The sequence below is a fragment of the Leptodactylus fuscus genome, chromosome 4, assembly GCF_031893055.1.
Source record: "Leptodactylus fuscus isolate aLepFus1 chromosome 4, aLepFus1.hap2, whole genome shotgun sequence".
In the NCBI taxonomy this organism is placed as follows: Eukaryota; Metazoa; Chordata; class Amphibia; order Anura; family Leptodactylidae; genus Leptodactylus; species Leptodactylus fuscus.
In genome coordinates, this window is record NC_134268.1 from 157,115,161 (window position 1) to 157,142,146 (window position 26,986).

A 26,986-nucleotide genomic window follows, 5' to 3' on the forward strand; every position below is an offset into this window, starting at 1 on the left:
AATTCTAATTTACTTCAATTTAAAAAAAATCTAGAATTATTCATATTCCTGGAGCAGTCATATGGCCACCCAAGGGACACTTTCTGATAATCCGGTGATGTTCCGTTTCACCGCTTGCAAAACAAAACAGCACCAGTATTCTCCCCCCTCCCCCACCTCCATCAATACTTACCAAGCCCTCCTATGTCCGGGATGGCTCCTCCCCTCTTCCTGTCTTCTAGCAGTGGGTGGAATAGGTTAGCTAGGATAGACAGGGGGAGGGTGAAATGGGCTAGTAATGGGTGGGATCGCTAGTCTTAGTGAGGCAGGGAGGGTTTTGTAATGGACTGAGAGAGGAGGGGGGCTGAGTGAGAGGGAACTAGTATAGAAGCTACACAGGATGCTGCACAGCAGGAAGCTAACACCATGTAAACAACGGCAGAAGACGCAAAAGCAACCAGAGACACCCAGAAATCGCTCCAAATACTACTAAAGGTATATGAGTGCATTTATTAACCCATTACTAGCACTAACAGACTTTTCTTTAAAAAAATTTTAAAAAAAGATTTTCTGCCCGAAAACCCTTTAAGCCCTATATTCTCTATAGAATTTCTACAGGACCTTGTTTCAGGAACATGGTGAAAATTCTGCAGACTGACAAACTATGGAAACTTAATTATTAGAGATGAGCGAACAGTAAAATGTTCGAGGTTCGATATTCGCTTTGAGTAGCCCCTCAATATTCGACTACTCGAATCGAAAATCGAACCCTATTATAGTCTATGGGGGGAAATGCTCGTTTCAGGGGTAGGCAACATTTGATCAAATTACACTTACCAAGTCCACGAGTGAGGGTTGGGCTGGATGCTCCAAGAAGTCTTCTCCTTGCAGCTTCTTTGCGGCATCTTCCGGCTCTGAATTCACTCTGCCAGGCATCAGGCCTGGGCAGAGCCGACTGCCCATGCCCGCACTACAAGCGGACATGCGCAGTCGGCTCTGCCCAGGCCCGATGCCTGGCAGAGTGAATTCAGAGCCGGAAGAGGCCGTGGGGAAGCTGCACGGAGAAGACTTCTAAAGGTAGGAGAAGAACCAGCATTGATTGACCGACTGTATAGCATTCGGCCAATCAATGCTGGTTCTGCATCGAACTTTTACATTTGAATAACAAGTAGTACTCGATCGAGTACGAGTATTTACATGTATTTTATATTTCTAGGTTTAATGTGACTTCGATGTGTCTCTAAGACCTAGAATCCCTTCTTTTGGGGCTTCGTGGTGATGTAAATTCAGCTCACTCACCTCAATGTGGTTCAGTTGCCATAACTTCAGATGTCTGAATGAGGCTTAAAATATTCATTGATTTACTAATCTTAACTTAACCATTATGTGTTTGACTAGAGCTCTCTGACCATGAACTCGCCAGCTTTCCAACACCACTCTTGTCCATTAGCAGGGTCTGATATTACAGCACAACCCAATACACTTAGTCTAATTGTACAGGACTGTGTGCTCACCCACTGGCCGTGATTGAAGTGAAGCATGGCCACAAAACTGGACAGGAATAGAATCTGTCCTAAGTTTGGCGGCCCGGACTGTCAAGGAGCCTTAATGGTAAATAATAATAACATATCAGTAAACATAAACATTTGTTTTTTAATCCATCTAGTTATATAGTCCAACAATTCACAGCATTATACGGTCTTATATAAGAAAGACTTTATTTGCATACTTTCATCATCAAACAATTGAGATTGCGCTTGACATTAATTACTTCCACTGTCAATAAGCTATATACAATAGATAATGTGTAAATAAATATATTTGTGGCAGCAAGTTAAAGTCTTGGGTCTAGTCTATTACTATTATGCTTACACTATCATGAGTTTTAAGGCTTTTCAGGTGACTTTCTTGTAAATTTTGCTACATGAGTGCTCTAAAGCGTGACTAGCTTAGTATAGTAATGGAGGCAGCTAAACAATTGCAAACTGACACACAAAAGGCAGCGTCTCTTTGCAGTTTTTATCAAACCACTTGCCTATGGCAACAGCAGAAAGAGACGCGCAGTTCTCCTGTTTGCCGCCATCAGGCTGAGTGGTTATTTCAGTTTCCCAATGTTTAAAGGCGATACGGCTACCAGTCATATCAACCCAGATTCCTTCATTAGCCATATCATTGATCCCTATCCACACCTCTGAACCTGAACCTAAACTCTTGCGAACATAATCATATACAGCATCATTTTCATCGCCATTCTCTGGAGCGCTCAGGGTCCCTCCTTGTGAAATGCAGGTGTCACTGGCTGCATGGTAAGTCTTTGCTTCAGAAAAGGCTAGGAAACATTTGTTTAGGGCCTTGTGACCCTTCAAGCAAACTGGAGAAAAAAAAAAGATTATTTAGAATAATACTAGAATAAAAATATATAAAAAAGCAAATAAAATAAAGAAAAAAGCTTATTAAAATGTAGGAACATTAAAGGGGTTTCCCATAAAGAAAATGAATAACTGTCTGGGAATCCCATACACACTGCCACTCTTAAAATAAGCTAGCGTTTACTCAGTGTGAACTTAGGGGAGCCTTCACACGGAGTAAACACGCGTGTATTTTTGCAAAATACACGTGTAAAAATACAAATGTAAAAATAAGACTCCCATTGACTTCAATGACATTTTACAGGCGTATTTTAAAAAATATAATTGAAGTCAATGGGAGTCTTATTTTTACATGTGTATTTTTACATGTGTATTTTGCAAAAATACACGCGCGTTTACTCCGTGTGAAGGCTCCGTTCCCACAGCATAATGTACTGCTCATTCTGACACATAAACACATGTCAAAGTGAGCGCTGTAAAACAGAATCCCATTGACTTCAATGGGTACCATCTTACACGCGCTATACATTGAAATCAATGGGAGGCTTTTTAACCCATTGATTTTAATGTGTAGCATGTGTAAGACGGCACCCATTAAAGTCAATGGGATTCTGTTTTACAGCGACACGTGTTTAAGTGTCAGAATGAGCGGCGTGTTACTCCATGGGAACGGAGCCATTGGGCAGACTGTAGATAAATCTGCAGGTGAATCACAGAAAAAAAACCACCAAATTTTGGGAGGTTTTTGTCGCTGTGATTTCACAGTGGAAAATGCCCTATGGACATTCAGTAGCTCTTTTGGTGTATGGGATCCTACATTAAGTGGTTGTTCCATAACAGTAACAATCAGATAGAAAAAATAGCAAGTTAGCTATTTGTCCAACCAACCATTGCCTATAATTGTGATGCACTAAATCTCTTCCATGGCCAGATATTATAGCGGCGATCACTTGCCCTCTATGCAGATACATGGGAGATTCTAAAAGGGCATGCTTATTTGGTTGTTTAATGCATTCCCACTCATTCGGATGAGGTGAATTCATAGACAGCAGATTTGCAGAGCAGATTACACAGTGCAAATCCACAATTTACCTTAGAATGCATGTGCATGGAGTTTTGAGAACCCCATCCCTATGTGGAAAAAAATAAAATAAAATAAAAATCAATACAAAAAAAGAACCTGCAGAGGATTTTACATCTTCAATAGAATGAAATCCATATTGAATGACAATCCAAACTTCGCTCAGTCCCTTGACAACATTGAGTATCACAAAAGCCAGACCTCTATCTAACTTTTATGGATGTGATAGACATAAAAGTGAAAAAAAGGAGGTTATGTGGGACAACCCATATTAGGAATGTATAGAGAAATATATAGAAAAACAGATGGATTTTAGATAAGAAGTCTAGGGAGAAAGCAAGGGGATACTGTAGCAGAAGAACTCTAAACACAGGTTCTAAAAATGCAAGCAATTAAAACTTTATTTATATAAAGCACACTAAACAAATATTTTATATTTGTCTGCTTTTCATGGGGCCCCAGGTCTGAAAAGTCCCATGGCATACAACCTCTGATAGGCGCTGTCACCCTGAGCTTTTTGGTGTTTTTGTTTATCCAAATCTGTTCTGCCATTCCAAAGTTATAAGCCCTGATAGTGTCAATGCAAATAAGGATATACTAGCCAAGTGGATGGTAACACTGAGTTACATAAAGCACACAGAGACCTGCCCCCGAGATGCCAACCATATGGCTTATATACCATAATATGCATCAACATTAACAAGATTTGTATATTCAGTACAGATGAAAGGATTCAAATATACAAAACACCAAAATGCTCAGAGTGACAGTGTCTGCCAGATGACGTGTGTCATTGGGCTCTTCCAACCTGGTGGCAGGTTCTCTGTGAAGTGTCCAATTGACCACTCACTTGTCTGTAGTGCCTGTTGTTCCTTTAGGTGATTTACATCCTGGCGAAGTTCGTCCAAATCCTTCTTTAGATCTTCATACATTTTCATACTCACTACATCTGCTAAATAAGCAAATGGTATAAACAGTATGAATAATTACTCAAAGTAAAGTTATGTACAGTACATCAAAATTTTATTTTCTTCATGGATGAACAATAGTCATCACATAATAACTACTGCAGTGAGTCAATAATGGCGGTAAGGAACACCTCCTATGAATGTGTACTGTCAGGGGAGGCGCTCTTCACAGCCCAGCTAGACTGATATCTCCAGCCACAGGGCGCATAATGAGAAAGCAGACAGTGAGCTGAATTCAGCACCCTGCCAGCTTTCTAGCGGTATATAAAACCGCATGTGCCTGAGGAAATGAAAAAGTCCTCTTTGAGGCTATGGCCCCACGTTGCTGAAATGCAGCTTTTTTTGTTGCAGATTTTGTTGCTGTTTTTTGAGCCAAAGCCAGGAGTGGATTGAGTAAAATTTAGAAGCATACGTATTCCCTAGGTATTCCCTATTCCTTTTGTAGCCACTCTTGGCTTTGATTCAAAAAACTGCAACAAAATCTGCAACAATAAAAGCTGCGTTTCCGCAACGTGGGGCATTAACCTAAGGGTGGAAATTGTCTTGTGCCTGGTGAGTCCTGTAAGGTACCATTCAATTTTCTGTATCAAGACAGTTTCTTCTTTGCTCCGTGAGACCCTTAGGTTAGACTCTATAATGCACAGACAGCTGCTCTATATGCACTTTTGTACTCTGAATAATGGGGAGAAACAGCCCCATAACCCTGTAAATACCATACAGCTTACAGCAATATGTAGTTGCTTTTGTGTGTTGTTTCCTCCTTTATTGTTCCCATGGTGCTCTAAGTAATAATATCACCTACCTACCCATGTCCCAGCCACTGTACAAAATGATCAGATCTCTTCTTATTTGCTTTTCCCTGCAAGTTATGTCTTAATTTTGTTTTGTTCAAAAAAACTCAATAAAATTTGAATACGCCCAAAATGATCATATCTCAATTTTCATGTGTTTATCTTTTGTGATCTTTTATGATTCATATTCTCCATGTCAATATTAATTTTGCTGCACATTTTTACACTTTTCTTAACTTAAGGATTACCTTTTTGTGAATTGGAGCCAGAAATGAATTTCACTGCACAGTGTGCCAAGTGACAGGTTTAGCTGTAGTATTTTGCCATCTGTAGATTATGAGTATACTCTCCACTCCACTCCAATCATTTAAACAATTAATGATACAGCCAAAAAATTCTAAAAGACATGGCCCCATTTTTCAAAACTGACATTTGTCACATTATGTGGCAATAACTTAGAGATGCTTTAACTTATCCAAGTGATTTTGAGATAGTTTTTTCATGACATGTTGTACTTCATGCTAATGGTAAACATTAGTCAATATTTTTTGCATTTATTGTGAACTACTCTGCTTTTTAGAAAGATTGTCATACCACCCAAATACATTAATAAATATTATCTGCCATATCTCTGCTTTATATTGGCATCTCCTTTTAATTACCCTTCAATTTATTTTGGACTTTATAAAGCTTACAATTCTAGCGGCATTTCACTGGAATTAAAACAATATGGAGATGAAATTTAGACATTTCATTTTTTTCCAATAATATGTTCATTTAGCCCTAAAATGTACATATTCATAAGAGGTTAAAGGAGAAAACGCATGTATTGATTAGTTATACAATTTCTCCCGAGCATGGATATCCAAGCATGAATACTCCATATGGGTGTAAACTGATGTTTGGGCACAAAGCAGTGAACAGAAGGGAAGGAACGACACTGGACGTTTGAAAAGCAGATTTTGTTAGAGTAGTTTTTAGGTGCCATGTCTTATTTGTAGACCCCTAAAGTACCAGTACAGTGGAATCCCCTAAAAAGTGATCCTATTTTTGAAACTACACCCCTCAAGCAATTTATCAATGGGTATAGTGAACATTTTGACCTCACAGCTGTTTAACAGATTTTATTAAAATTGGGGGTATGAAAATTAAAAATGACTAAAATGTGGATTATCCCGGGTACAAAACATTGTACATGTGAGTGTAAACTGCTGTTTGGGCACACAGCAGGGATCAGAAGGAGGAGCTCTGCGCTTATTAGCTTTTGGGTATAGATTTAGAGGGACTGGTCTTTGGACAACATATAGTTTTTGCAGAGACTCATAGGTAGAATTTCCCAAGGAGTGACCCCATTTTGTAGGGGCCATTTTACTCTCTGCAAAGGTGCCTTGGCATCCAAAAATCAAACAATCTAAATTTGTGCTCCAAGAGCACATAGCTCTCCTTCACATCTCTGCCCTGCTGTGTGCCCAAACTGCAGTTTATGCCCACATGTATGACACTTGTTTACCCGGGATTACACACTTAAAGGGGTTGTCCCATCACAAGGATCCTATCTATACTGCTTGTTAATGTGAATGTAAGACTTTTCCTAAATACACTGCTTCAGCAAAACTGCTTTGTTTGTCCACTATCTTACTTTATTCAATTCTTTGTAGCCACAGCCCTGACTTAGCTGCTCATGAGTCAAGTGATGTATCTGCTGCTCTCAGGGGGGAGGGAGGAGGGGCTAAGTGCACGGGAGCGAGCCTGTGTATCTAGCTATTCCTGTGTCTACACCACGTGACCTAGCTTCCTGTTAGCAGATAGGGGAGAGGAGCTGCTTTCATTTCTTCTGTTCTCCCAGTTATCAGGCTAGCTAATTCAGTTGTGTTCATTATGGCAGAGACAGGCAGTCTCTGTATGTAACACAGAATGGAGTTGCTGCTGCCTGTACTTCATAGTCCAATATGGGTGGGCGGAGCTACACACGGATTTGGGGGCAGAGCTAAAGGGCAGGTTGCATGTGAGACCCCGCCCACCAAATGATGCAAGAAACCAGGAAGAAAGAAGATTTTACAGCAGTAAAGACTGATGAGTATGTGAGGTGGGAATACCCCTTTAATGTCATATTTGGGTATACATTGCTGTTTGGGCACAGAACGGAAGGAGCGCTACATGGAGCCTTGCACAGCCTTACACAGCTCCATATACAGATATATTAAAAAATTACAGTTAAAGAGGTGTCACAATATGGTGACTCTATGGAATTTTTTTCAAAAACAAAAACCATATGGGTATCGTTGTAATTGTAACGGCCCACAGAATATAGGTAATATGTCACTTTGGCTACACAATGAACACTATAGAAATAAAAACCATACAAAAATGTTGCTTTTTTTTTTTTTTGCAGCATCCCAGTACATTGTATAGAATTGTAAATGTTACCACTATGGCATACAATCTTCCCCTCAAAAAATAAGACTTCATACAGCTCTGTGAACTGAAAAATAAAAAAAAAGTTATGGCTATTGGAAGGAATTAAAAATAAATAAAAATAGCTGCATCGGGAAAGTGGTAAAAATGTTCTACTATTTGGCTTCTACAGCTTTTACATATCGCAGTAGATGGCAGACTATATCCAATAGACTTGCTGTCACGGGATGGTTAGAGTCTATACTATAGGCAATGTGTAATATATATTTCATGTGGAATGTATTCTCTAACCTGTTGTAAACATCAGTGTGTAGTTGGCTGATTCGGGTCTAGTGTGTTAGCACATTGTATGCAAATACCTCTAACTAGTGAGGACAATGGGTGGAGATAATCTGATCAGTGTCTCCAAGAAGATGTTGGATGGTGCATTGTCCATAGTAGACAGGGAGTCTGCTCTCCTTGGCATAGGTGAGGGGGGAAGGATCTGTGGCTCAGCCCTTCCCACCCCCAGGTATAGGTGTAACAGTTTAGTATATAGTATATAGCTAGCAGTTAGTATGTGTTAGCCGGCCTGTGCACAGCTCTGCAGAGAGCCAGGACTTAGTTACAGGACCAAGGAACCAAAGTTATCATTGGATTGTGACTTCTGTGGACTTATTGTTATTACGGTTGATGTGACCGCCGCCGGCTACTAACTTTGTGGATTACAATAAATTGCTGTTGTCTCCCGACCTCTTGCGTCCGTGTTGATTCAAAAGACCATCCGGAGGAAGACGTATACCTTTGCTCCGTGACAACTGGTTGGCAGCGGTGGGATCAACAGTGGACAGCGAGATGGACTACAGCAGCTCAGCGATTAATGGAGCCACAACCTCAGAATACAGGAACTGGACTATGGCAAGTCTACAAGTAAGGGCCCGGGAACTAAACCTGAGTTACCAGGGAAGAACGAAAGAGCAACTGATCGAGGCACTGGAGGAGATGACCCTGCAAAGCGACCATGAGGAGGGCTGCCCCCAGGAGACAGTAGAGATACAGGAGTGGCAGGTACAGACCCAAAAGAGCAGATGGGTTGTTTTGTATGAGGAGGAATTGGCAGTGCTGGGGCTAGGAGCAACTGCAGAGCAAAGGAGTAGAGCATTACAGAGGGCTCAGGAAACGGAGAAGGAGGAACAGAGAATGGCGCATGAAAAGGAAAGAATGGCGCATGAAATGCGAATGGCTGAGATAACTATGAGGAATTATAATCAAACGTCGACCCCCAGCCCAACAGTGAGAGAACCACCATATGTCTCCCATAAACACTTCAAGACCTTTGAGGAAGCGGCTGGGGATGTTGATGGATATTTTCAGGATTTCGAACACCAGTGCCACCTGATGGAAGTCCCAGAGAAGGATTGGGTCCGGTATCTGGTGGGGCACCTACGAGATGGGGCTGCGGAAGCTCTCAGAGCCATGGACCCTAGTGATCAGCGGGACTATGAGGCCATTAAAAGAGCGGTGCAGAAGTATTATGCAGTCACTCCAGAGACCTACCGAGTTCAGTTCCGCTCTTTGTCTTACAATGGGGGAAGCTCCTTCCACATGTTCGCCCACAAGTTGAAGCAAGCATGCAAGCGCTGGCTAGAAGGAGAGGAGGCTGTCACAGTCGATAAGATCCTCCAAGTCATACTTAAGGAACAGTTCTTTTCCCAGTGCCCCGCTGAGATCCGTGAGTGGGTGCTGGAACGGAACCCAGCCACAGTTGAGCAAGCTGCTTCTCTTGCAGATGAGGGCCTGACCATCAAGCCGCAGTGGAAGAGGTTGTTTGCAGAGGAGCGGAAAACTACCACAGTCCGCCAGACACCCTTCAGCCAGCCAACCACCTTTCGTGCCCGGCCTCAGGATTACAATTCCCCCTCTACCCCTGCCCCAGCCCATCGGCCTCCAGCTATGAACAACCCTGTCCCTAGACAACGACCTACTGGAAGAATGCTAGAGCGCAGATGTTTTGGGTGCGGGCGGCCTGGACATTTGCAAGCTAGTTGCCCTGTTAACATGGGGGCACGGGCCACCGTGGCATCCCGGCCTATTCACTACCTGGGAACCACTCCTAGGACAGAAAGTTTGGCCCCATTTCCAGATGACTCCATGAATGACACATCTGTTCCACCTCCAGGGGTCTATGGGATTCAGCCTTCCGCCACACATCCCGCAAACCTTCAGAGGAAGCACTTGCAGGAGGTCCTACTGGATGGCCGAACAGTTGTTGGATTCCGGGACTCGGGAGCTTTCCTAACGGTAGCGGACCCCCGAGTTGTGCGACCCGAGGCCCTAGAGGAGGGTCCTGGCATTTCTATCAAGTTGGCAGGGGGTACTCAAAGACGTATTCCTAAAGCTACCGTGGAACTCGACTATGGTTATGGACCAAAACGATGCACAATTGGTGTGATGAGCGGGCTGCCGGCCGATGTTCTGTTAGGCAACGATGTTGGAAATCTACAGTGCCACTTTGTGGGAGCAGTGACCCGAAGCCAAGCTCAGGGAGAAGCCAACATGGATCCACCGGATTTTCTGACAGATGCCAGCCCTTCAACCCTACAACTTTACCATTCAGTACCGCCGAGGGAACCAACACCAGAACACAGATGGGTTATCCCGGCAGGAGGACATATGAGCTATAGAGACTGATGTGCATTCCCCAATTTACCTGTGTAGGCCAATTGTGTCATGCACATGTTTTGAGAGGGGGAGGGGTTGTCACGGGATGGTTAGAGTCTATACTATAGGCAATGTGTAATATATATTTCATGTGGAATGTATTCTCTAACCTGTTGTAAACATCAGTGTGTAGTTGGCTGATTCGGGTCTAGTGTGTTAGCACATTGTATGCAAATACCTCTAACTAGTGAGGACAATGGGTGGAGATAATCTGATCAGTGTCTCCAAGAAGATGTTGGATGGTGCATTGTCCATAGTAGACAGGGAGTCTGCTCTCCTTGGCATAGGTGAGGGGGGAAGGATCTGTGGCTCAGCCCTTCCCACCCCCAGGTATAGGTGTAACAGTTTAGTATATAGTATATAGCTAGCAGTTAGTATGTGTTAGCCGGCCTGTGCACAGCTCTGCAGAGAGCCAGGACTTAGTTACAGGACCAAGGAACCAAAGTTATCATTGGATTGTGACTTCTGTGGACTTATTGTTATTACGGTTGATGTGACCGCCGCCGGCTACTAACTTTGTGGATTACAATAAATTGCTGTTGTCTCCCGACCTCTTGCGTCCGTGTTGATTCAAAAGACCATCCGGAGGAAGACGTATACCTTTGCTCCGTGACAACTTGTCACGGGATGGTTAGAGTCTATACTATAGGCAATGTGTAATATATATTTCATGTGGAATGTATTCTCTAACCTGTTGTAAACATCAGTGTGTAGTTGGCTGATTCGGGTCTAGTGTGTTAGCACATTGTATGCAAATACCTCTAACTAGTGAGGACAATGGGTGGAGATAATCTGATCAGTGTCTCCAAGAAGATGTTGGATGGTGCATTGTCCATAGTAGACAGGGAGTCTGCTCTCCTTGGCATAGGTGAGGGGGGAAGGATCTGTGGCTCAGCCCTTCCCACCCCCAGGTATAGGTGTAACAGTTTAGTATATAGTATATAGCTAGCAGTTAGTATGTGTTAGCCGGCCTGTGCACAGCTCTGCAGAGAGCCAGGACTTAGTTACAGGACCAAGGAACCAAAGTTATCATTGGATTGTGACTTCTGTGGACTTATTGTTATTACGGTTGATGTGACCGCCGCCGGCTACTAACTTTGTGGATTACAATAAATTGCTGTTGTCTCCCGACCTCTTGCGTCCGTGTTGATTCAAAAGACCATCCGGAGGAAGACGTATACCTTTGCTCCGTGACACTTGCAATTAACTAGCAGATGTGTTAGTGGTTTTGGTCTCTGAAGGCCAAATTTTTATGTGTGAACAGACCAAATGTACAAGTCAATTCAGCAGGAGGGCACTGTTGAGTCCACACAAGAAAGCTGTAATAATATGTCTCCTCTGTTTTAGAGGAGACATAAATATTTTATCCAGTAGGTGGCAGCACAATACATTGATGCTGCATTGGAGCCGACAATAGTTGCTGTCAGGAGGAGGAAGGAGGAGAGAGAGCAGGAGGAGACCCGTCTGGTACACTTCTGTCCCTTTTATGTACAACCAGAAGTGCTAGGTATCAAATCTGCAGCTTAGGAGACTTCTATGAGCAGCTGCACCACTGTGTTAAGGGAAAAATGGAACATGGCATGGGTGCCCTATATATAAGGTAGCCTGGGATTTGCACACTACTTTGTATTAGATACATTATTTAGTTAAAAGAAACCTGTCATCAGGTTTGGGGGTCACTAAACCACAAACCTGTCCTGTATGTTAGTGAGGTTTAAGATCCTAAACCTATCAGTCTCCATCTAGTACATCTGTTGGTTTTTAAGTTGGAGGAGTCAGAAGATGAGTTCAAGACTGACCTGCGGTTTTGGGTGCATATGTATTGTAGCTTCAAAGCCAAGGACATCACACATTGCTTCAATGAGAGTATGCAGTGAAATAAGATGTACTGTCCTTGGCTTCAGTGGTGTCCAGAGCGGCTGGAAATCATCTCCAGAAAATTACAATTGGTTAAAGAGAGACTCTAAACCCCAGTGGAATAAGCGCATGCTGATGGTTTAGTGGCCCCAAACCTGATGACAGGTTCCTTAGTGTGATTGTGAGTGGTGCACATATGGCATGTGCTCTATGTACAATTTGTATGCATGTGTCATGTGTCTTATGTGTTAGTGATAGGCACATTTGTGAGGGGGCTTGTCATGGTTGCAACTTGTGAGCTGCTTGTGCAGAGTGTTAATATATATGATATAACTTTTTATATATGGTCACCCATACTGCAGTGATGTTTCAGGCTATGTTCACATCTACATTGGAGGCTGAAATCTTCAGAGAGAAAAGTCCTGCACGGAGGACCTATCTCTCTGTCGATTTTAGTATAAAACCAACAGACACCTGACAGACCCCATTATACAGTGCTAGTTGATAACATGGATCCCATAGACTATAATGAGGTCTGTGCGCTTCCCGCACGGTCTCCACACGGAACATACAGACAGAAAAGTAGTTCATGATCTACTTCCCTGTCCGCATGGCTCGTGCGGAGACCACGCGGAAAGCACACGGACTCCATTATAGTCTATGGAGTCCATGTGCTTTCACTGCATACCGCTTGCGTTTGGTAGTATGTTCGGGGGGGTCCCCATGCAGACTCTCCCGAACGGAATACTGACACAGATGCGAACGAGGCCTTAGCCTTACACCAATAACATTTTATCTCTTCTCTGTATACCAGCTTTCATAACTTTTTACATTTAATTTCTATGTAGCTTTATAAGATCTTGTAGTTTTACTACCAGATTCGAGTTTTAAATTATTTTATGAACAAGGGGAAAAAAGTTTAGTTTTACCTAATTCTGTAAAACCACTGGGGTGCTACAGCCAGCATTGACTGCAGCATCTAATTGGTTAAAATGAACCTGTCAGGTGGTTTTTCCATCATAAACTGGTCCTATCATGTGCAGGATGAAGTAATTCCATTTCCATTGGTGTCCTCTGTAATCTTTCTATTCTAAAAGCCTAGTTGTGCTGTCCCCAGCTATTCCTGCCTCCTGTTCATGGTGACAAAAAATACCAGACATGTTCCCCTTAAATGGCAAGTCTGCTCACTGATTGATAATGGGGAATGGTGATATCATAAACAAAAGTCCATGGTACCCCCTCCTCTGGGGGCAGGGCTGGCGTCAGCGCATGGCATAGTCGGGCAAGTGCCGGGGCCCACAGAGCCTCTGGGGGCCCCCCGGCACTTGCCCGCCCCAGCACTTGCCTGTCCCGATATCAGCTCATCGGCGTCCGACAGACGCCGATGAGCTGAATTAAATACATAAGCGATTAAAGCAGGAGCTGTGTGTGAGATCAGCTCCTACTTTAAAGCTGCGGCCCGGCGTGCGTGTGTAGGCGCGATGACGTCATCACATCGCGCCTACAGACGCAAGTAGGGCCGCAGCTTTAAAGCAGGAGCTGAGCTCACACACAGCTCCTGCTTTAATCGCCTATGTGAATGGAGTGAGAGCGGAGAGAGGAGTGTCGGGGGAGCGATGGAAGGTGAGTGTAAGTGTGAGTGTAAGTGTTTTTTTTGTATTAATTATTAAGGTGGAACATAATGAAGGGGGCCCATGAAACTGGGGGAGGGGGGGAATGGCATGACACTGGGGAAGATGAAGGTGGTGGGGAGAGAACGGCATGAAACTGGGGACAGAGATGGAGGGGGCCCAATGAAACTGGGGGGGCAAATGAAGGGGAGGGGGGAATGGCATGACATTGGGGACAGAGATGGAGGGGGCCCAATGAAACGGGGGGGGCAAATGAAGGGGAGGGGGGGAACGGTATGACACTGGGGAAGATGAAGGGGGTGGGGAGAGAACAGCATGAAACTGGGGACAGAGATGGAGGGGGCCCAATGAAACCGGGGGGCAAATGAAGGGGAGGGGGGGAATGGCATGACACTGGGGAAGATGAAGGGGGTGGGGAGAGAATGGCATGAAACTGGGGACAGAGATGGAGGGGGGGGAACGGCATGACACTGGGGCAGATGGGGGTGGAACAGCATGACACTGGGGCAGAGATGGGGGACATGAAACTGTGGGCAGATGAAGGGGGAGAACGTGATGAAACTGGGGACAGAGATGGAGGGGGACATGAAACTGGGGGCAGAGGAAGGGTGTATATGAAACTGGGGGATAGATGGAGGGGGGGCATATAATTTACGGGTGACTGTAGGAGAATTATACTGTGTGGGAGCACATGATAAATTAATGAGAATGGGCAGAGTCAACATAAGTGGGTGGAGCCAAATTTGCCGCGGTGCGCAGAGCATTTTGCCCCTCTTTCTATTCTTTAAAAATTGGGAGGTATGGTGTTGGTGACGCCACACTCCTGTGTGATGTCACTCGCTTCATCTGCAACACACAGTGTCTCGACTCCCCCACCTCCTTTACAAGGGGGCCCACTGAGGCTCTGTCGCCCAAGGGCCCATAAAAACCTGGAGCCGGCCCTGCCTGGGGGCATCTAAAGTGACAGGAACAGGAGAATAAAAATGTATTCTTCTATCACTGTACACCATCTGCTGCATGTGTTTCTCTGTGTTTTGGATGAGGTGAGAGTTGCCAGTATATGAAGCTTTACTTCAACCAGTGATAACTCTACTCTACTGGGGCTTCAGGCTTTAAAAACAAGACAATACAAGACCACCCTTTGATGTTTCCCTGCACATATACCACTCTGAGCAAAAGACAAGGAGAACTCAGATTTTTTTTAATGTTAATCTGTTTTCTCTTAGTCCTAACAGCAGCACACTAATGGGGGGGGGGGGGTATTTCTGCCCCTGTGTTACTAGTAGGACAGACGGGATGTTTAATTTAAATAACTATCCCTACCCCCATCTATATAAGGGGCAAAGTAAATCAAACACAAACAGGAAGGGATCCTCATGCTGCTGTTAGGACAAATGGGAAACAAATTAATATAAAAATCACTGCTTCTCTTTCAAAATGGAGCGACCAAAGGCCATGGTGTTTGAAGTTCTGAGATCTAATCTATAAGGTGGGAACTTCAGGATGCCTTTCATTAAAGGTATTCCCATGTTCCTTGCTCAGCAGTCTTTGCTGCTGCAAAGACTTCTTTCTTCCTGGATTTCTACGTCAATTGGTGGGTGGGGTTTTATATACAAAGCCACACTGTCCGACTACCTCCAGTTTAGCCCCGCCCCCAAATCCGCGTGTAGCTCCGCCCACCACATAGCGTGATCCTATGCGATGTCTGAAGGGCCTGTGATGTCATCAAAGGTCCTATAACACTTGGATTTAGCTTGTTCTATATAGCGTCGGCTAAATCCTAGAGGGCTAAGGGACCAGGTCCTTCTGCCCACTAGCTTTTAGCCTGCTCTATATAAGAAAGCTAAATCCTAGTGAGAAGAGGGACCAGGTCCTTTAGCCCACTAGGATTTAGACTGTTTTATATAAGAAAGCAGCACTCATTTCCCCCCTCATTTATCTGAGAGCAGGAAGCTAGGTCACATGTGGTGTAGACACAGGAACAGCTACAGACACAGGCTCGCTCCTGTGCACTTAGCCCCTCCTCCCTCCCCCCCTGAGAGCAGTCAGCTACGTCACTTGGGAAATGAGCAGATAATCCCAAGCGTCATAGAAACGAAGTGTCAACAATGAAGTGAATAAATTAAGATAGTGGACAAACAAAGCAGTTTTGCTGAAGCAGTGTATTTAGGAAATGTCTTAAATCCACATTAACAAGCAGTATAGATAGGATCCTTGTCATGGGACAACCCCTTTAATTTAGGGAAGGAGGAGAATGGGGAAGATAGTAGAGAAGAAGCCATGGGAGAGACGCGCTGGTTCCCCTTTTACTCCAGCACCCTTGTCCCACCCATTTTTCTGGCTCAATTGACACGTTGGAAGTGAGGTATTCCTTTAATGCCAGAAAATTAATAATCCAAAGCACAAGTAATAGGAGGAAGTACCGCATCAGAAGAACAGCACTCCCAGCAGGTGCAGACTCCAAGACAGAACGGCAGCCTACAAGAATTACCAGTGAATGAGCCTAACCATTAAGATCCCCTCCTCCCGCAGGGTAAAGAGGGAATAAAAAAAGAACATAGAGATTATGACCAGAAATGGAAAAGACTTAATTCCCCCCCCCCCTCCAACCATTTGTCCTATTCCCACAGAACAGAAAAAAACACAGTTGGGTAGAGTCTACTGTATTCCCCTTATATAGCAGGGGGTCGGATTAGCTATTTCGATTAAACATTTCATCTACCCTATCAGTAACACATGGACAGAAATGCCCCCCATCATTGTGCTGCTGGTAAGACGTAATGGGAAAGTGAATGCGTCACCAAAAAAAAGTAAAGTTTTATATTAAATGTATGTTTTTAGATTTGTAATATTTTTCATATCACTAGATTTTTAAAAAATGCTATGGCCCAGGTAATAGCTACAGAGTGTAATCTTAGAAAGGTAGTCTGTAAATGTGTCAGATTTATCACAGTGGCTGATGCTGGATATTAAATCTCACATACCTTTAGACTATCTAGTCCAGGGATCTGCAAACCCTGGCACATGTGCCACTCTTAGCACGCGTGACGTATTTTACTGGCATGGCAGCCAGGGCAGGACCTGCAAGTACTGAAAGAAGAGGGAGTGTCCCTTCAGTACTCTGCTACAGCAGTGGTATAGGACGCTGCCTCTGCTCTTGCTACCCTCTCCGCCCACCAATGCAAAGGGTGAGGAAAGCCCAAGAGGTGAAGCTTATCACTGTACAGCACAAGGACCCTGCCTGCTACAATGATGCCTGTGCATCCCGCAAAGAAGAGGAGGAGCAATGAGGAGGAGGAGAAAGAAAAAAAAAATAAAAACAGGGACATGCTGGTGTTACTATTCCTAGTAATGTCAGGCATTTGGGGTTATTAATTTAGTTTTAGTGACTCCATGTGCCTCACATTAATAGCAATTAACCCAATCATGTCCCTTACATTAACCCTTATGTGCCTCACATAAGGGTTACTAATATGACTAATATGTGAGACATATGAAGGTACTAATAAAGGACCTCAATAATGAAGATGCTTAATTATTACCTCCATGTCTATCACATATCAGTAACCTCTGTGTGAAGCACACAGGGGTTAATGTGAGGGACATCACAGGGTTAATACAGGCACTGATTTCAATAATACATCACATAGTTGTGGAAATATATCATAAGGGGAACTTTTAAAGTCAGTGTAGTTGGAGTCTGTGTTGGTATAATTTGTGCTAAATTTCTCAAATGTCATTCTGTCATCTCTGATTATAACACCAGTCCTAGGAAATTACTATGCTATGTCCTTACTGTAATGAGATTGTGACAATTATTAAACATTTTGTTTGCCTGCTGATTCTGCCATTGACATACCCATTTGGATTTGACCCTTGACTTGCTACTGGACATCGCTTTTGTCTTCTGATATTGCCTCTAATGTCCTCTTCTGGTTCTGACCCATGCCTGTATGACTAATCACCTGTTTTAGTTTTATCCAGTAAGTCCATTGTGGTTTCTGGTTTTGGGTTCAGATTGCAGCGCATTTATTATTTGTACAACTACTGTTTGCTGTATCTGGGAATCTGAATTGTTACCAAAGTCCCATTGACCTCGCGGTCAGGGCTGCTGAAAGCGTCAGGGGCGGATCCAGGGCCGGGCGAGCCAGGCAACCGCCCGGGGCCCCGCGCCGAGGCACGACACAGGCCGGACAGGCCTCAGCCAAGCACAGGCTGGAGCCGGCCTTCATGAGATCCGGGCCCGAGCCGGCCCTGAAGCGCCCTGCACCTCCGCAGCCCGAGGCCCCGCGGAATCAGACACTGACAGTGACAGACAGTCAGCTCATCAGCGCTGCCTGCAGATGCCCACCTCCGCCCGCTCCAAGTATCTGATGCGCAGCGATACTTAGAGAGGGGGGAGGTGGTACAGGGGGAGTACAATGATCGGGGCCCCCTGTTGGTGGAATACTTTCCACCAACAGCGGGCCCCGAAGCTGCAGCAACAGCTGACACACAGGAGCTGCAGCTCTGGCTCCTGTGAGCGCTTCAGGACGCTCCCCCTCTCTCCCCCCTCCCTTTTTCTGCCTGTCCTCTGCCCACCAATGAGAGGGCTGAGGAGAGCCCAGGAAGCGGGGCTTATCCCTGCCGAGCTCCTGCCATCCTGCACACCAGAAGAGAGGAAGAAGAAAGGAAGAAGCTGATCCAGGAAAATGAAACTGAAGAAAGAAAACAGGTCCACAGGTACATACTGGGGTTACTTATTAATATCAGGCATTTGGGGTGATTACTTTTGTTTTAGTAACTCCATGTGCCTCATGTTAATAGCAGTTAACCCTATCATGTCCCTCACATTAACCCCTGTGTGCCTCACCATAAGAGTTACTGATATGTGAGACATATGGGGGTAATAGTAATGAAGATACTTTATTACCTCCATGTCTCTCACATATCAGTATGTGAGGTACACAAGGCTTAATGTGAGGGACATGATGGGGTTAACTGCTATTAATATGAGGCACATGGAGTTAATAATAATAATAATAATAATACATTTTATTTATATAGCGCCAACATATTCCGCAGCGCTGTACAATTTATAGGGTTCAGATACAGACATACATAACAAAGAACATCATTTCACACAATGGGACTGAGGGCCCTGCTCAAAAGAGCTTACAATCTATGAGGTAGAGGGGGTGACACAAGAGGTAGCAGGGGCAGCATTGCTTATACAGTGTTCAGACAATTTTGTGCATTAGGAATTGTGATAGGCTTGTCTGAAAAGATGCGTCTTTAGTTTGCGTTTGAAACTGTAGAAGTTGGGAGTTAATCTTATTGTCCGGGTTAGAGCATTCCAGAGAAGTGGTGCAGCTCGGGAGAAGTCTTGTATACGAGCGTGGGAGGTTCTGATAATAGAGGATGTAAGTGTTAGGTCATTGAGTGAGCGGAGAGCACGGGTTGGGCGGTAGACAGAGATGAGGGAAGAAATGTAGGGAGGTGCGGCATTATGGAGAGCCTTGTGGATGAGAGTGATAACTTTATATTTTATTCTATAATGAATAGGCAGCCAATGTAGTGACTGGCACAGACCGGAGGCATCGCTGTAGCGTCTAGCCTGATAGATGAGCCTGGCTGCTGCATTCAGAATAGATTGTAGAGGAGAGAGTTTAGTGAGGGGAAGACCGATTAGTAAGGAATTACAGTAGTCAAGGCGAGAATGAATCAGAGAGACAATAAGTGTCTTTAGTGTATCTCTGGTAAGGAAAGGGCGTATTCTGGAGATGTTTTTGAGGTGGAGGTGACATGAACGTGCGAGTGATTCAATATGAGGGGTGAAGGAAAGGTCTGCGTCAAATATGACCCCAAGGCAGCGGGCATGCTGCCTAGGAGTTATAGTAAGGCCTGAGACTGCAATGGATATATCAGGGACAGATCTGTTAGATGGTGGAAACAGTAGTAGTTCAGTCTTAGAGAGATTTAGTTTCAGATAGAGCGAGGACATGATATTAGAGACAGCAGAGAGACAGTCACTGGTGTTCTGTATGAGTGCAGGGGTGATGTCATGGGAAGATGTGTATAATTGGGTGTCATCAGCATCAAGATGGTACCTGAAGCCAAATCTGGCGATGGTTTGTCCAATGGGGGCTGTGTAGAGAGAAAAGAGCAGGGGGCCGAGGACCGAGCCCTGAGGAACCCCAACAGCAAGGGAAAGAGGGGAGGAAACAGAGCCCGCAAATGATACACTGAAAGTGCGGTCTGAGAGATAAGAGGAGAACCAGGAGAGCGCAGTGTCATTGAGGCCGACTGAGCGGAGCATAGTGAGGAGAAGTTGATGGTCAACAGTGTCAAAAGCTGCAGAGAGGTCCAGAAGAATAAGAAGAGAGAAGTCACCATTGGATTTAGCCTTTAGTAGATCATTAGAGACTTTTGTGAGAGCTGTTTCAGTAGAGTGCAGAGCGCGGAAACCAGATTGTAAGGGGTCAAGCAGAGAGTTAGCAGAGAGATAACGGATTAACCGAGAATAAACCAGGCGTTCCAAAAGTTTAGAGATGAAGGGGAGGTTAGAGACGGGTCGATAGTTAGCAGCACAGGATGGGTCCAGGGAGGGTTTTTTCAGTAGCGGGATTATAACAGCATGCTTGAAGGAGGATGGGAAGATTCCAGAAGAGAGAGAGAGGTTAAATATTTTAGTAAGGTAAGTAGTGACAGCAGGGGACAGAGATTGGAGAAGGTGTGAGGGGAAGGGGTCACTACTGCAGGTTGTGGGGCGAGATGAAGAAAGTAGCTGGGAGACTTCCTCTTCTGTGACAGGTTCAAAAGATGAGAATGGACAGTCTAAAGTGCGGCTGGTGAGTTACTAAATTGTAATGCACATGACCAGATTTTTTATCTACAATTGTCCTGGTATAGCGGTCAGCGGTGACGTGACAGTATTTAGTCCTGTAGGGGCCACTAAGGGACATAATACTGTGTGCAGTGGCCACTATTGGGTATAATACTGTGTGCAGGGGTCACTATTGGGTATAATAGTGTGTGCAGGGGCCACTATGGGACATAATACTGTGTGCAGGGGCCACTATGGGGTATAATACTGTGTGCAGGGGCCACTATGGGGTATAATACTGTGTGCAGGGGCCACTATGGGGTGTAATAGTGTGTGCAGGGGCCTCTAAGGGACATAATACTGTGTGCAGGGGCCACTATGGGGTATAATACGGTGTGCAGGGGTCACTATGGGGTATAATACGGTGTGCAGGGGCCACTATGGGGTATAATACGGTGTGCAGGGGCCACTATGGGGTATAATACGGTGTGCAGGGGTCACTGTGGGACATAATACTGTGTGCAGGGGCCACTATGGGACATAATACTGTGTGCAGGGGCCACTATGGGACATAATAGAACGCGCAGGAATGCGTAGGAGAGACTCGGTCGAGATCTTCGGTGTCGGGGGGCCCCCATGTCAAAAGTTCGCCACGGGGCCCCGCCATTCCTAGTTACGCCACTGTGTGGATCGCTCACTAAATAACAGGGAATCCGATTCGATTCCCTGATAGTGAGCGGATCGCTGCTGTGCTTTCAGTTCTATGCACAGACATAGAACTGAAAGCTGTCAGTGTAGCCAGGCCGACGCAGGCGCAATGACGTCATCGCTCCAGTCCTGCAGTGCAGTCTGAAGGAGGAGGACGCTCGGCTGTGGCCTGTGGCTCTTCACATGGGTAAGTCAGTGTATGACAGTATGATGTGTTTGTTGTACTGAGGACTGGAGTATATAATACAGTGGGGGGTACTGAGGAGTATATAATACAGTAAAGGGGTACCCCCCAGACCCCCCGGTAACTAGGGCCCTGCAAAAGTCAATTGCCCAGGGCCCCGCAAAGCCTGGATCCGCCACTGGAAAGCGTCTTGGGGTCTGTCTTGGCTCACAGTGTTGTACTAACTTTATATAGCTGATTCTACTGTTTGCTGTTTTCAGCCAGCTCCTGCTTTTGCTTTTGTTAGACCTTGCATCAAAAATATACCATGTATGGACAAAACAGCTCAAAAAAATGTAAAAACCTAACTTTAAGAGCAGAATTCTGGACTGCAGAACTTGATAAATTCATTACATTGACTTTTAAAAGTCAAGAGATAATAAAAGGGCTATGGTGATAAAACCCATTTCAAGTGATCTCCTTGTTATAGAATCTAAAGATACTACATTTCCGAATATCGATTTATTTCATCTATCCACATTACTCTGTCACTATCTATTGAGATGGGAAAAGGTCATAATTTGCTAAAAGTCAACAAAAACCTTATGAGCCACTAAAGTTGTATATTTGGTACAAAATACTGCAAGGTTTCAGAAAGAAATCCTGATGGTTAGTGCCCAATAACTACTCTGTGACCAATGTATCGCCTGGTAATGCTACGGTTTCACACTAAACTAGCTTCATAAAGATTAGGATTAGTAAACCTATGGTAACCATACAGTCATTTACATAATGTATTTTAATAAATTATTTTTATACAACCTTTGTCATCTTTTTACTTTACATTATGTTACATGTCTAGTACAAGGTTAACTACCTTTAGACATAGGTATTCTCAGTTCTGCCAGTGTGTGAACAAAGCAAATGAAACTTCCAGCCAGGAAACTGAATTCAGGGCCAGAACGACAGGTTTGGGGTATAATTTTAACAAAATAAATGAATAATTACAAATATTTGATGCCAGAAATTAGAACACTAGTATATAAAAATAAAATCAATTTTTTACATTTCATTCAGTTTGGCATTGTTGGATTATAGCCCATATGTTATGTGATAACTGATATAAGATCAAATCTCTTATTTTTTGGTTCTATTTATACCAATACATGCTCTGCACAGGGAAAGCTTACAGTTATTAACCCCTTCCCGACATGCGCCGTAATAGTATGCTTTAAGCAGTAGACAACCGGCTCTAATGCCTCCGATCAGTCCCCGGACCGATCGGAGGCATTAACCCCTCCGGCGCCGCGATCAAAGGCGCCGGAGGCGCCATTTTCCCAGCGGCGCATGGGCGCCGCCATTTTGGCCGGGATCGCCAGCTCCTGGAGCATGCTCCAGGGCTGACGTCCCATTGCCATGACAGCCGGGAGCCTTGTACAGACTCCCAGGCTTGTCTGCAAATCCTCTCTTTTGCAGGCTGGTCTATGCAGCCTGCAAAAGAAAGGATGCTTTTTTGCAATGCATTGCAATGCATTAGCATTGTAATGCATTGCATTAGTGATCAGACCCCCTGGGGTTCAACACCCCTAGGGGCTCTAATAAATGCGAAAAAAAAATAAAAAAAAAGTTAAAAAAAATATAAAAAAATATAAAAAGAATTAAAAGTTCAAATCACCCCCCTTTCCCTAGAACACATATAAAAGTAGTTAAAAACTGTGAAACATATACATGTTAGGTATCCCCGCGTCCGAAATCGCCCGCTCTACAAATCTATAAAAATATTTTTCCTGTTAGGTAAACTCCGTAGCAGGAAAAATAGTCGAAAGTGCCAAACCGCCGTTTTTTCACTGTTTTGACTCTGATAAAAATTTGAATAAAAAGTGATCAAAGCAATAACATTTCCCAAAAATGGTAGAACTACAAAGTACACCCGGCCCCACAAAAAAAGACGCCCTATACATCCCCGTACACTTACGTATAAAAAAGTTACGGCCGTCGGAATATGGCGACTTTTAGAAAAAACATTTTTTAACACAGTTTTGGAATTTTTTTTAGGGGTCAAAATGTAAATAAAACCATATAAATTTGGTATCCCTGGAACCGTACCGAAACACAGAATACAGAGGACAGGTCATTTTGGCTGCACAGTGAACGCTGTAAAACCAAAGCCCGTAAGAAAGTCGCAGAAATGCATTTTTTCTTCAAATCCACCCCATTCTGAATTTTCTTCCTGCTTCCCAGTACATTATATAGAATAATTAATGGTGGCATCATGAAGAAAAATTTGTCCCGCAAAAATTAAGACCTTGTATGGCTCTGGGAGCGGAGAAATAAAAAAGTTATGGGGTGTAGAAGGAGGGGAGTCAAAAACGAAAAACGAAAATAAAAAAATGCCATCGGCGGGAAGGGGTTAAATATAATTTTGTTGTGGCATATAGAAATGTATATGTACTAATTTATGCTTCTATAAATGCATTAAATAAAAATATTATTACAATGACAATATAGAAATACCCCCACCACCACCACCACAATATGTGAAAAGACGTGAAGACACAGATATGTGCAGGACCCGTTATTGTAAAAGGACCTGCACAGACATTGCTATATAACCACATTTGTATGTATATATATTATGTGTGTGTATGTACCGTATATACTCGAGTATAAGCCAAATTTTTCAGCCCAGTTTTTGTGCTGAAAAAGTATTTTTTTTAATTTATTTTTTTTAGGAGGGGGGGTCTATGACCAGCCACAACATTAATGTATAGAATCTCCCATAAAATAGTGCAAAAAAAAAATGTTTTATTTAAAAAAAAAATAAATAAATAAAAGTTGTAAATCACTCCTTTACCTAGAATACATACAAAAGTAGAAAATTACTGTGAAACACATACACATTAGGTATCCCTGTGTCTGAAAGTGCCCGGTCTACTGAATATAGGGTATCTGCAGTGCTCCTGTTCCGTCGGGAAGGGATTAATACCCTATATTCAGCCAGACTGAATTCCAAGTGGGGGAAAAAAAGACCTCAGTCCTCAAGCTCAGGGAAGGGGCAGACAGACCACCAAAACACCCCATCCCCTTCCACATCACCCACCAACTACTGCACCCAAAAACTCCGACCATTTTAATTTTTGAAATTTTCCAGTAGCTGCTGCATTTCCCCCCTAGGCTTATACACGAGTCAATAAGTTTTCCCAGTTTTTTTGTGGTAAAATTAGGGGCCTCGGCTTGTATTCGGGTCGGCTTATACTCGAGTATATTTATGGGGTTTATTAATTTTCATGAAATTTTAGGTTAGCAGTGTATGGGGACTTGGACTATGTAAATGGGAATACATCAAGCTGCTTCATGGAATCTCCCTGACATCACTTGCCAAAAGATAGCAAGTATAGTGTATGTGTAAATTTGTATGTCTATAAGTGTTACTGTTGCAGTCCTTGACTATCCCTACAAGTGCCATTGTCTTCCTTTGGCTGTCTGTTTGGCAGGATCCTTGCAGTGAATCAGTGACTAAAACAGAAACCGTGTTGGAACATGAGGAGTTGTGCAGACCACTGGAGACCAGGTACTAGGCTCAGAAATGTTCCCATTAACCCCTCTTCCATACCCATAACCAGACCATTGTCATTCTAAGTTGAGTATATGGCAAGTAGTGGGCACAATCTGCCTTAGGCCAAGGCTACATACTGTACCTGTATTCTTACTTCTATAGACATCTGAAGACATATTCATTTCATAAACTTATTACAAGAAATGATGAACTGGATTCTCTCCATCACTGTTATGTAACATTAAAGCCTCAAAGGGTATTGAGCTACGAAAAGCATAATTTCTGTATAAAGTATCCAACTATCTATAAATTGACAGTATATAAATCAGGTTAAATTTGGCCCCATAATGAAAAACAAAAAACACAAACCCCTTTGTATCTATGGTAAGTTGTATGTTCTCAGTAGTGCTGGCATAGGTTATTGAGATCATAGTTGTCCTGGAAATTCAAATAAAGTCTAGAAATGAACACGAGGCATAAAAACTGTCAGACAGAAGAACACAATCTAGTCTTAATGTAAATTATGTCTCTAATGTGTTATCTTATGAAATGATAAATCTGATATTACCTAAGAATAATGACGTTGAGTCCTGAGACATGCATGGCTACTTACCTTGCTTACTATTTTGTCTTTGTTTTTTCTGCTGATACGTGACTTGGGCACAGCAGAAGAGGCACAGAACCAGGCAGGCTCGTGTGAGCTCCATGATAACCTCACCACTGGCAGTCTCCTGTCTGAAGCACACTGCGTTCCTGCACTTTATTAAATACGCCTATAATAAAAACATGCTGTTCAGGAACTCCTCCATCCAGGCAGGCACTTGTGATCCTCTACAGAAGTTCTTAATATGAATAACTGTAAAGTTATAGACCTTAATAAAATCTGATAGATGCTTACATTGGCAATATAAACTTAAATCAGACACATCCATAATGATGTAAATTCAATAAACGTTTTTTTGTATATGAAGGATTTTTTTCTCAGTTGCTGTAGCACAGAAAGCATTATGCTATAAGTGTAGCCTTAGCTTTGTATAAGGCTTTATTCACACTAGCTTTATTTAGTCATATTGTAACATCTCTGCAGGTCTCTATGCCACCCTCAGCTCGCACGCTGCGGCGAAAGAGGCTTGCACAGTTTGATTCTTTGCTTACAGTTTTTCATGGCACTGTGTGAATCCTGCTCTATTACCTATCTCTGTAATTGAATTTCCACCACACCATCTCCTGCACCATCTCCTGTTTATCAAATAGTTCATTCTAGTCTTGCCTGTGTTATTGACAGCCTGTCTTCCAATCAAGCCTAGGGTAGATCTTTTGCTTCCTATATACAGGCCATCAGCCCACATAGGCTTGCTGGCTATTGTGGCTCTGTCCTTAGACTTTGTCCCTGCTAAGCTCCTCTTCTGCTACTATTGTATTACTGATCTCTGACCCTTGGCTTCCCTTATGACTATTCTCTTGTTTTTTGATTCTGTACTGTGTGGCTCGACTGTTACCGGACCCTTGGCTAGCTAACCTCTCTTTGTTGTTCTTTGACTTGTCTGCGTTCTTTGTGTCACATATATAGGAAGGGCTTTGTCGACCAGTTGTGGCCTATTGCTCAGGATAGGACAGGCAAGTAGGAAGGTACAGCAGTGGGTTTCAGCTTAGGGCTCACTGTCTATGGTGCCCTTTCTCCCACGGCTCACCAGCAGCTACTGGGGAATTGTCACTCTAGAAATTCCCTTACACATATATTTTTGTTGCTCGTGATGACCTGTAGTGTAGTGTGATCTGCTATTCTACCAGGGAAAAAAAACAGAACCATAAGGCTCGGTTCACATCTGCGCTTGTACTCCGTATGGAGATTACGTTCCCCTCTCTGCATTTTCTCTCCGCATTTTTCGGCCCTTTTCAGGCGGAAACAGAACCGAAACCATGCGGGCCCAATTACAGTCTATGGGGTCTGTGGGTGTCCTAA

General features: G+C 43.7%; 1 protein-coding gene across 2 annotated transcripts; it reads right to left on the reverse strand.

The window, feature by feature from the left end:
* Positions 1-1,683: 1,683 nt before the first annotated feature.
* Positions 1,684-25,747, reverse strand: CLEC3B (C-type lectin domain family 3 member B). 2 transcript variants are annotated; one of them, XM_075271264.1, is made up of 3 exons: positions 25,637-25,747; positions 4,280-4,381; positions 1,684-2,350 (listed from the first exon to the last, which is right to left on the reverse strand). In XM_075271264.1, the coding sequence occupies exons 1-3, from the start codon at positions 25,728-25,730 to the stop codon at positions 1,950-1,952; spliced, it is 597 nt and encodes a 198-aa protein (XP_075127365.1). In that variant the 5' UTR covers positions 25,731-25,747; the 3' UTR covers positions 1,684-1,949. The 2 variants fall into 2 exon arrangements, with proteins under 2 accessions (XP_075127365.1, XP_075127366.1); XM_075271265.1 differs by having other exon boundaries at positions 4,280-4,378; positions 25,637-25,746.
* Positions 25,748-26,986: the final 1,239 nt, after the last annotated feature.

What these genes read in the sequence shown, in the direction of transcription:
- CLEC3B (XM_075271264.1), bottom strand. Translation starts at nt 25,730, where the DNA reads ATGGAGCTCACACGAGCCTGCCTGGTTCTGTGCCTCTTCTGCTGTGCC. An exon ending in AAGACAAAATAGTAAGCAAG is followed by an intron (nt 4,382 to 25,636) that starts GTAAGTAGCCAT and finishes TTGCTTATTTAG; the next exon opens with CAGATGTAGTGAGTATGAAA. An exon ending in ACAACAGGCACTACAGACAA is followed by an intron (nt 2,351 to 4,279) that starts GTGAGTGGTCAA and finishes TTTTTTCTCCAG; the next exon opens with TTTGCTTGAAGGGTCACAAG.